This window comes from Penicillium digitatum, chromosome 4, assembly GCF_016767815.1.
Source record: "Penicillium digitatum chromosome 4, complete sequence".
NCBI lineage: Eukaryota > Fungi > Ascomycota > Eurotiomycetes > Eurotiales > Aspergillaceae > Penicillium > Penicillium digitatum.
Genome location: NC_089387.1, coordinates 3560942 through 3571343, shown reverse-complemented (window position 1 = coordinate 3571343; position 10402 = coordinate 3560942). Strand labels below are relative to the sequence as shown.

At 49.2% G+C, this 10402-nt stretch overlaps 4 protein-coding genes across 4 annotated transcripts; 2 read left to right on the top strand and 2 right to left on the bottom strand.

Annotated features, from left to right (window-relative positions):
* Positions 1-1317: 1317 nt before the first annotated feature.
* Pdw03_1212 (Histidine phosphatase superfamily, clade-1) lies at positions 1318-3149 on the top strand (the record flags this gene model as incomplete). The annotated part of the gene is made up of 2 exons (XM_014679462.2): positions 1318-1352; positions 1400-3149. The coding sequence occupies 2 exons, from the start codon at positions 1318-1320 to the stop codon at positions 3147-3149; spliced, it is 1785 nt and encodes a 594-aa protein (XP_014534948.2).
* A 291-nt stretch (positions 3150-3440) lies between these two features.
* Pdw03_1211 (5'-nucleotidase, putative) lies at positions 3441-5641 on the top strand (the record flags this gene model as incomplete). The annotated part of the gene is made up of 4 exons (XM_014679461.1): positions 3441-3544; positions 3627-3837; positions 3897-4090; positions 4150-5641. The coding sequence occupies 4 exons, from the start codon at positions 3441-3443 to the stop codon at positions 5639-5641; spliced, it is 2001 nt and encodes a 666-aa protein (XP_014534947.1).
* Positions 5642-6169: 528 nt separating this feature from the next.
* Pdw03_1210 (FAD-binding, type 2) lies at positions 6170-7454 on the bottom strand (the record flags this gene model as incomplete). Its single annotated transcript, XM_066099838.1, has 3 exons — positions 6170-6729; positions 6826-7066; positions 7170-7454. 3 exons carry the CDS (start codon positions 7452-7454, stop codon positions 6170-6172), a joined length of 1086 nt encoding a protein of 361 aa, XP_065957565.1.
* Positions 7455-7677: 223 nt separating this feature from the next.
* On the bottom strand, positions 7678-9686 carry Pdw03_1209 (PCI/PINT associated module; the record flags this gene model as incomplete). The annotated part of the gene is made up of 3 exons (XM_014679459.1): positions 7678-8859; positions 8922-9252; positions 9358-9686. The coding sequence occupies 3 exons, from the start codon at positions 9684-9686 to the stop codon at positions 7678-7680; spliced, it is 1842 nt and encodes a 613-aa protein (XP_014534945.1).
* Positions 9687-10402: the final 716 nt, after the last annotated feature.

Here is a 10402-nt window from a genome sequence, read left to right as displayed (position 1 = left end):
AGCATCCATGATCTCCTCAAGCGGCTTCGTGGATGCTGTGCTGATCATAATTTGCATGCCTTTGCGGGTCGCTCCTCTCACCAGCAAGGGTTCAGCGCCAGGGTGTGAGCTGCCCAGTGTACCCATAGCCGAAACGAAATAGGGGAACTGAGAGGTGTGCCCAAGATGTTCCTCCGAGTATCCATTGAATCAACACTCCTCAAGATCCGAGGGCGAAAGTTGATCAGAGACCAATCATCGAGATTGGTTTTCATTGACAGGCCCGTAGCAGCTGAGCTTGATGCATTAACCCAAGACTTCTCCGGCAGGACATTTTTCGCAACCTTCTCAAAGTCCGTCATGGTGACAAGTAGATGAAAATAAGGATGTTTTTGTTTGCCATCTGAGTTATCTCCCTAGCTTAGGATATGAAGCTTGAGAAAAAGAAAAGAACAGTGAACTTGGAGGCTACTCAAGTATAGAAGATCAGATAAGGGAAGCGGCCCTGAAGTTGGCCCCGATCGGTTACTCATTCCGGCGCGGCTATGTCTATTTGGGGTAAAGGCGATCGCCAAATTGTTTTACTCGTTCTGTCATGGTTATCATTGTATAGATATTGTCTCCGAGTTTCCGGCGATCTTCTTTTTTTTTAAAAAGTTTTGGAATAGGAAATGAAGTCCCGTGTTGTCGAGGATCGACTAACACAAGAGGTCTATGCTGGCCTGCCATTCAAAATCTGTGTCAATGTGAGCTGAAATTCTCAAAATGGTCGAAAGGAGCTCTTATTCATTCGGCAGCATTCTCTTATAGATATCCAATGAGGGAGATGGAGATTTACGGGTAGTTATAGTCGGTCGTCCTTTTTGTTGGCGTAAATGCGAACATAGTCAAATTTATAGGTTGCTAAGTATTTTAAAAGACAGGTTAGATTCTAGTAGATTTGAATCTAGCCCCTTCCATCGAATTGGATGCCATATGTCCATATGTTCAGTTTATAACCATTCAACGTTGTGCTATTTATCGGGGCCTCGGCCTAGGTGAGGGGTTATTAGTAAGCATCACATGCCTCAGCTGCCCCAGGCTGCGCAGGCTGGCCCTTTAAAACTTTCGCTTCGCTCTTCTTTTACATTCTTTCATTGCTAGTCTCAATATGGTAGTTGCGATGCCTGGTTGATCAGCCATAGGGCTTCTTCTCTAATAAAAACTTTTTCGCCATTTCCCATCTTGTTTCAAGCTCTGCAAACCCAATCAGACAGTGTTAAAGCTGCATTTTCCCCGCGAACCAAAAGTGACGGAACAAAAAAGTGACGCGGGGTCCAAGGACACATATTGACCTTCATGAAAAAATCACCACCTATAGTGTTTATTGCCAGGTGAGTACTTGCTTCTTTTGCACTGCTTCCGCTTCTCACTAGCTTAGACATGGCGCCCGCCTTGACGCTGCAGACAAAGATTGGCACTTGACCTCTCCATGCCCTTTCGATCCACCTCTTTCCTACGGTGGATGGATTCAATCCCGGGCACTTGGTGTACGTATAGGAAGTCTCTTAAGATCCCGAAAGTTCACTGGGGAAGATCCAGAGAATCAGCACAGCCATTATCCGACCTCGGAAAAACAGGCAAAACGTACCCCCGCATCTTCGGATCTGTCCCGCCGATATAACGTCATTATCCATACCTCTCCTTACCTTCGATGTCTGCAAACTGCAATAGGAGTTAGTGCTGGTATCCACCAACAACCTTCGGACACAGAAGCATCCGAATCAACTAGTTCAGCTCCCACTGTCCCCACAGTTTCATCCCCCGCTGACCAGCGATGTCTGCTCCGTGTCGACGCATTTCTGGGCGAGTGGCTATCACCCGACTACTTTGACCAGATCACACCCCCGCCGGGCTCTGACAGAATGGTGGCGTCCGCCAAAGGGGAATTACTCCGTCGTGCCGAGGTCATCCCAACTACCGATGGTTTGGCAAGGGCGTTGTCGGGCCACTTCCCTGGCGGTTGGCGCAGCCAGTCACACCCTAGTTCGCCGGCTATTGAAGACCACCACTTGCATTCTGCAACATCCCAGCGCCAGCGTGCCAGCACTCATGGTACTCTCCAGAACCCTATCCGTCTCAAACATGCAAAGAAATCTCTCGATCGCCTGAGAACAGACTTGCCGCCTACTCTAGACACATTTTACGTACCCCCAACTCCCACCTACGCCGTTTCCACCTCGGATCCCATTCCTACAGGATATGTTGCTCATGCTCGAAACGCATGTGCGAGGATCGACTACCAGTGGGACAGCATGCGCACGCCTTATTGGGGCACAGGGGGCGAATTCGGCGAGGAATGGAGTACAATGCACGAACGGGTGCACAATGGATTTCAGCACATGATTAACTGGTACCGGGAACAGGATCTATCTGAACACGGTTTCACAGCAGAGCCGAACGAGGTAAATGACTGCAATGCACAAACGGTCCTCGTTATTATCACACATGGCGCGGACTGCAATGCTTTGATTAGTTCGTTGAATGGGCACTCAGTCTTACTCGATATTAACACAGCTTCACTCACCATGGCTGTGCGACGTAATCGCGTGAATAAACCCATGCATGACGTGGGTGATACGCCTATATTTCCGGGCCCAGAGAATCAATCCGTATCACGAGAGTACTGCTTGCAGCTTGTGGCGTCGACAGATCATCTGCGCCCGGGAATAAACCCCTCGCAGCTCATCTCGCTGTCATCACCCGTCCCTGTACTTTCACCACCTCCGGTTCCTTCCTATCGGAATCGTCTTGGTGCTCGCCCATCTCTTCTTCAAGAAACAGTAACAAATGGGCCACCTAGTACTAGCCCTCGAGCATGGATGCTAGCAATACGCCCCTCAACTGGTTCACCTAATTCTCCAGGTGCCTCTGGGCTTTGGAACTCGATCTCGTCACCCACTGGCAAAGTCGATGCAGAGGACAATCTTGTGCCGAACTTTGGTGACCGGCCGGTCAGTCAGGATTCAGCACTCTCTGGTAGCTTTGATCCATCTGCAGATCTGGGCTGGACGAAGCAGTTACCACAACGGGCTCTGTCTCAGCGTGGTCTATGGGGGAGTGCTCAGCCATTGGGTGATCGTGAAGGTGGAACGAAACGGCGATGGACAGTGGCGGAACAAAAGCTGTGAAATCACTCTCTTTATTGAAATTTAGGATACCTCATGCATGGCGTTTTAGTCTTTCTTTTGCTTTTCTATATTCAAAATATCACTATGGCAACATCCCACCCAATCTTGAAACCCTCAGGCATCTGCCAGGCACTCAGGCATAAACTTTGGAGTGCCGCGGCTTCCCCTCATGTTTGTGTTCCCCCCCCCCCCCCCCCCCCCCCCCCTTCTTCACTTTCCTCTCCTCTTTCCCCCCACCCAACCTCCTTTTAAGTATCTCTTTATTCTTTTTTACATAAAATCGAGACTTCCATGTCAAACATCGAAACAGACGGTCTCTCCGTCACTTACTCCACTGGCCGAACTGGGTCCCCGGATCTACGGCTGATCCACTACAATGATGTCTACCACGTCGAGTATGCAGTGATCTCTCTTTCCTTTCCTCCCTCTACCTTGATAAACTTCAACTTGGAGTGATGTTAAATCATCTCATTATAGATCTGGCTCTGCAGAGCCTGTCGGCGGGATGTCTCGGTTCCAATCCCTTGTTAATCACTACCGTTATCACCCGCAGTTCGCCGGGCAGCCTGACATCCTGACCTTCTTCTCCGGCGATGCTTTCAACCCGAGTATCGAAAGTACAGTTACAAAGGGCAGGCATATGGTACCATTCCTCAACACAGTGGGCACCGATGTAGCGTGTGTGGGTGTGAGTATGGCAACCAGCTATCCTCCAGCCAAACGTACACCGCTAATCTAGGTATCTAGAATCATGATCTTGATTTTGGAGTCGTCCAATTCCGCCATTTGGCCAGCCAATGTCATTTTCCTTGGCTTTTAGCGAACGTTCTTGACCCGGCATTAGGAGAGGAAACCCCAATAGCTGACTGCGGAAAGTCTCGCATGTTGACCTCGTCTAATGGGCTCAAGATTGGTGTATTAGGTCTTGGAGAAAGAGAATGGTATGCGCTCCTGAAATGCCTATTCTGATGATTTTAATTCGTTGCTTACGCTACCTTAGGCTCGGCACAATAAACTCTCTTCCGCCTGATCTGATCTATAAATCCGCATCTCAAACAGCACAGGTGCTTGCGAAACAGCTTCGAGATGAGGGAGCAGACCTCGTTGTTGCTGTCACCCACCAACGTGAACCGAATGACTACAAGCTAGCCAATAACCTATCACCCGACCTCGTGGATATCATTCTCGGAGGCCATGATCACTTCTATGCCCACGCTGTTGTCAACGGAATCCATGTCATGCGGTCAGGAACTGACTTTAAACAGTTGAGTTACATCGAAGCTTTCCGCAAACCTGACGGTTTGCCTGGTTGGGATTTTAACATTGTGCGGCGAGATGTCGTTCGCTCAATTCCCGAAGATCCTGATACAGTGGGAATGGTAGCCCGGCTTACTTCCAGCCTCAAGGCCAAGCTAGACAAGCCAATCGGATTTACAGTCAGCCCGCTTGATGGCCGGTTCTCCACTGTGCGGCAGCGTGAATCTAACTTGGGTAATTTTGTCTGTGACCTGATGCGCTTCTATTATGCGGCTGATTGTGCCATGATGGCCGGCGGTACAATCCGTGGCGATCAGATCTACCCGCCGGGGATACTGAAGCTGAAGGATCTGCTCAACTGCTTCCCTTTCGAAGACCCCGTGGTTTTGTTGCGCGTTCGTGGTCATGCATTGCTGGCTGCTCTCGAGAATGGGGTTAGTCAGCTTCCTGCGCTCGAGGGCCGATTCTCGCAAGTATCTAATATCAACTACGGGTTTAAACTGGATGCACCGTCGGGGTCCCGCATTACATTCGTTCGTGTTGGTGGCGAGCCCATTGATTTACAGCGTGACTATCTTCTTGCCACACGCGGCTACATGGCCCGGGGGAAAGACGGGTTTACGTCATTGCTTATCCAGGCCGAAGGTGGTGATGTGGAGGAGCTTGTATCTGAGGAAAACGGTGTGCTCATCAGTACAATCCTACGGCAGTATTTCTTAAGTCTCAAAGTACTCGGGAAATGGAACCGGTGGAGCGCCAGCTTGGGCCGACACTGGGGCACTGTACATCGCCATCTGCATGGTGAAGGCTGGCTGAAACCGGCGTCTCCCAAAACCGAGAAAAAAGCAGACGAAAAACCGAACACGCAGCCTAGTGTCCGACGGAAAGCCCGGGCAGCATACTATTATGGTCGATTTCCCGAAGAAGTCGAACAGGGCACCGACGGTACCACCGGAAGCGAGACGAATAGCAATGTCATGGACTCCGACTCAGATGAAGATCCAGACATCCTCACATCCTCGCGACCAATCACAAATTACGTCACTCAGCCAGCAAAATCATCCGCTGAAGAGGAGTATCGTCTACAAATTGCACGGCGAGTTGTCCGAAAGTGGATGCGGCACGCCGGTCTGCAGAGCAGAACGTTGAATACTATGGACGGCGAAGGGGAATTCACTCCGGCCTGGACGTCGGGAATCTCTCCTCGACTGGAAGGACGCATTGTGGTAGAGTAGGCATGCTCTTTGCTTCGGTTTTTTTTTTCTTTCGAATAGCTTCTCTTTTGGGTTCTTCTTCCATTTTCTTCTAGTGTCGGGAATTTTCTTGTCCTCTTAAGCTTAGCCATGGTTGCTGTTCAATTTTGCATCATGCATCTGCGCTGTATGGCCTGATTTTTCTGGCAGGACGTAATGCATCAATACCCTCAATGTTTTCGAGCTATCCTATTCAATCGGTCTTCTTCTTGAGAATCTCTTTTTGCAATAGATAGTCTCCTCCTCTCCAGGCCTTGTAAACCCCATAAAGACCGCAAAATGGCCAGACGTCCCAAAGAGCACGCTTTACCGATCCCTTCCACCCACTCTCGAACTCTCCCCGGTGCGGACTAGGGAGATCGGATTCGCGCATTCGGACCTTCTCATACAGCGATGGAAGATGCTGTGCATGGTACTTTGCCCGTAGAGAACCATAACCCAGCTTGTTGTAGATGTTCCAAAACTCGTCTTCTGTATAGTAAGTATGTGCATGTAGCCATTTCTTCCCACCTAGATTGTGAACTTTGTGTTCAAGCTGTCGATTTTGAGCCACGAATCCGGCCTGATCCGTGGTAGCAGCAGGCCCCCAGATTCCAAAATTGAGGAGTTGGGTCCTCTGTGTATATCCACATTGACTCCCTTGGCGTCATCAGTCGACGCTCCTTCCAACCCTCCGGCACTTCCTGGTAGTAGCGGACAGAGCCAAAGCGGATATTGTCCAAAGTTTTCAGGGTGGTCCAGCCAGTCCAGAAACTCGGCAGCAGTGGATGTTGGTACACCGACATCTTGGATGATACATCGACGCGCAAGCCCGCTGACGTGTAGGGCGTGATACATGACCTGGGTGTGCATAAATCGGTTGAGAAGCCAGCGGGTAAAGAAGGTGAATGGAACACAGAAGTAGTGAAAAGCATAACGGGCAACCCAGAAACCACCTCGATCATAACGGAAAAGATAGTCAGTGAGAGGAATGTAGTCCACTGCATCTGGTATGTGAGGTGAACTCTCTCGGTCGGAGATGTTGATCTTGGATTGAGAAATTCGTTCGACGTGCAAATAGAACCAATCATCTTGTCGGCGAGTGAAGTGTCAAAGCTTCATACTAGAAGTTGTTTCGATTTGTCTTCCAGCACAAACAACGATTTTGTCCCGTGCATAGACTATACCGTCCAGATACTCAGTGCTTGGATCAGCGCTAGCCTCTTCAAAGGTGCGCACCGCATCCTTCATGTTGGAAGTGACGTAGTATTTCAGTTCCACCAATGGCTGTGACTTTTTCAATTGAATTTCCAATAGGGTGACCACTCCCAAGGTGCCAAAGGAAGACGCAGTGCCCCAGAACAAGTCCGAATGTTTGTCCGCCAGTTCCGAACTGGTTTCGACGCGGTCGTTGCATGCCTTTACCACCTGACCATCTGCCAGGACCACTTCGATCCAATTGACTGTATGATCGAAGAATCCTTCACGGAAAAAGCTACTCTCCCCTGATGTTCCTGAATCCGCCACCAACCGAGATGGTTGGGAACTCGACAACCACCAAAGGGACCAAGCCATGGGCCTTTGTGGCAGCCACCAGAGCACCCATAGAGACATTAGGCTCGACTATAGCTGTACATCGGTTGACGTCGATCTCGAGGATGCGGGTGGGAGGCTCTGTGCTGACCGTATTGGAGAGCGATCGGTTGGAGGGTCGAGTGCTGTTGGTGGCACCATGATGTATACGAAACGGTTGCTGGCGACTGTGGAAGTCGGCAACCCGTTCTGATATTTCTTTCACGGCTGCAGTATGATCCATTGTAGGAAGAAAAAGGAAATATGACCAACAGCCAGAAGGTAATATACAAGAGCAGTGAGGAAAAAATGAAATGAGGAGAGTGAGGAGAATATCCCGAGGTCTCCGAATTTCAAGCTGACTATATGCAGTATTGTATGAAATCAATTCAGAACTACAGTATCGGTATCATCAACATGAAAGAAAAGACGAAATTAAAGAGGAAATGTAAAAAAAAACCCCAGTCTTATTGTAGGCCAACTGGGCGTGCTCCGGTGAGATTGACTACCCTACCACCTCCAGTTGATCCAGCTGTAGGCGCCCGAGGCTGTACCCAACCGGGAACACTGGAATCATGACTTTCACGGGCAGAGATGGTCTGCCAAACGTTGGGGAATCCTGTTGGCAAGATGCCTTTGATTTTGGCACCGGGAACCGCGAATCGAGGCTCACGATGGAGAAGGTAACCGCCCATCAGCCCTTGTGTAATCAAGGACGCGAAAATCGATTCTATCTCTTGCATCATGGATATCCCTGCTTCTGTTCTGTCGTCAAGATTGTACGCATATGGATCCAGTTCGAAGTCGCCATAATTCTCTTCTGGGTCTCCATCTACCAATAGACCCGGTACATTAGACTGTAATCGCCCTTCTTCGGTAAAGAACCCATCCGGGGCTAAAAAATCTCCATATTTTCGTAGTGTTTCTTGATCGGTGGCGGGGCTGGCTTTTCCATTTGCCCCATCCAGGCGAGCGTAGTCGATATCTGGAGGTTCGGAAACGACTTGTGATCCATAAAGGTTGGGTGTCACCACAGCACTGGCCGTGCCATTTCTGGATAATGCGTGCTGTGTCTGTAACCATCGTATAGCCATAACGAGCTTTTTAAGGTTGAGGACTGGTGGAGGTCCCTTCTGCGCCTGCGCCTGCGGGCCTCCATAAGAACCTCCATACATGAAAACCTTGCGTGCAAAAGATCGCCACACGAGAATCTCACATCGATTTCGGAGGGTAAACAGAATTCCTTTACATGCAAACCATTGGGCGGTCGGCGAGCCCAAGAAGAGATGTTGTCGGAAAGCCAGGTAATCTCCTCTGACAATCAATCGACACAATGGCTGAAAGTGTACTGCTAATCCTTGTGCTTCTGGTCGTTGGAGGAGTGCCTGAGATGGAAATCGACCCAAGATAATGTTGCACGGAATGAGGTATGAGAGGATCAAGCGTCGTTGGCTTACGGCCTGGCGGTGACATTGGTCATAGGCGGCCTGCAAAGCGATGCGGGCGGGGAAGAAGAGGTTATTGGCGAAAAGGTATCGCCCGAGGTAGTAGAGGTAGGTGACACGCTGTGAGGCTGGGAAGTAGGCCAAAGGGGGTGATTGGGCGCTAATGCTTGCAAACATCTGCTCGGCGTTGCGTAGTTTACCGCACTGTGTGCCGTTAGCACCAAGCTTTGAATGAGGGCAAGATAGTCCGGGATAGCTCTCAATACCTGGAATAGCAGTTTGAGGCAGAGATTAGCCATGAGATAGATACCGATGCGCTTGCCCTCCGGCTTACCAGAGGGGCCGGGGGTGCCGGTGCGATCAGTGAGGCACTTGATGAAGGCTTCGCGCACTACGTTGGCCGATTTTTCCACCAAAGTCACCTTCTCAATGCTCTCGTCCTGATCCGCCAGACCTTCCATTCGTCGAATATGCGCAATCAGGTCCGGTCGACGATCAAGACCCATTGCCAATTTTGCCAGAACTTTGGACAAGTAGAGAACAGTAGGAAGAACTACGATACCCATTTGACTATCTCCGAGGGCGAGCACACATTGACTGCAGTTGAGGAGAAGGTTGAGTCAGCTTTCAAGCTCGAAGATATGAGTAGCATCCTCATCACAAAGTGCATTCAAAATTCTCCTCGAGGGCAGCAAAACTTACTTGAGCAGCGCCTTCAATTGATTGTATGTTTCCAATAGGTTATCGGTGTTCATGTCGCGTAGGAAGGTCAGGTAGAGCTTGACGAAAGTTGGGAACGCCGTCCATGAGCCCTTGGATCGCGGTACGAGAGGCTCGCATCGTTGGAGAAGTTCGTTGTCAGTTTTGGGACCCAGGGTATAGTGGTCTCGCAATTCACTGATCATGCGCTGGTAAATGTCAGAGAGCGGCGGCTCGAGCTGAAGAAAGTCCTGAACTTTAGCACCATCGCGCTTTTGAACCAATTCCTGCAAACTGCCGAGGAATTGGTCGAGGACGGGGGTTTGACCCATGTTGAAAGAGCGAACTGCTAGGTTGACTGGTAGAGTCGCACCAGAAGAATTAGTTTGATTGCACGATCATTGTCAGTGGAAGATTTTCAACGGTCAAAGAAACCAAATCCTGGAAGGTTGCAGAGTCAAGAGGCTCATCTATTGATGACATTGATGGCAGAACCCGTGACCGCCATTTTTTGTACACAACCATCTACGAAAGTCCAGTGAGGGGAGTTGTTTCAACATTTTCCAATTGTATTCAAGTGTGCCAAGTCCTGGAGCATTTCAATGAGATTTGATCAGATGGTTTACAACAGTGGTTCTCATTTACTTTAAATAGGTCAATGCCTACTTGTCAGCTATAGTTCGACTACGGAGTAACTCTCACTTTAATTCCCTTCAAATTCCCACACTCAGATCATTGCGGGCTCAATCCCTTTAATTTTAGAATTACAGACACCCTATTGATTACCAGGTTTTGGATTGCTTTAGACAAATCTTGTCAAAGCTGGTCGATTTTGGTGAAATGGGTCAGGTACGCCACTTTCACATGACATTTTCCGTGCGCGGAGACTTTGATAGAGAAGAAATCAAGTAAAAACATACACTGTTCCTATATCATATTAAAGGGTTCATGTCTCTACTTAGGGAGATATTAAATATATGTCTTGATCCTCTTTTGCCAAAAAAAAATCCAGGTTCACTTCTATATGATGTCATATTGGACCATCACA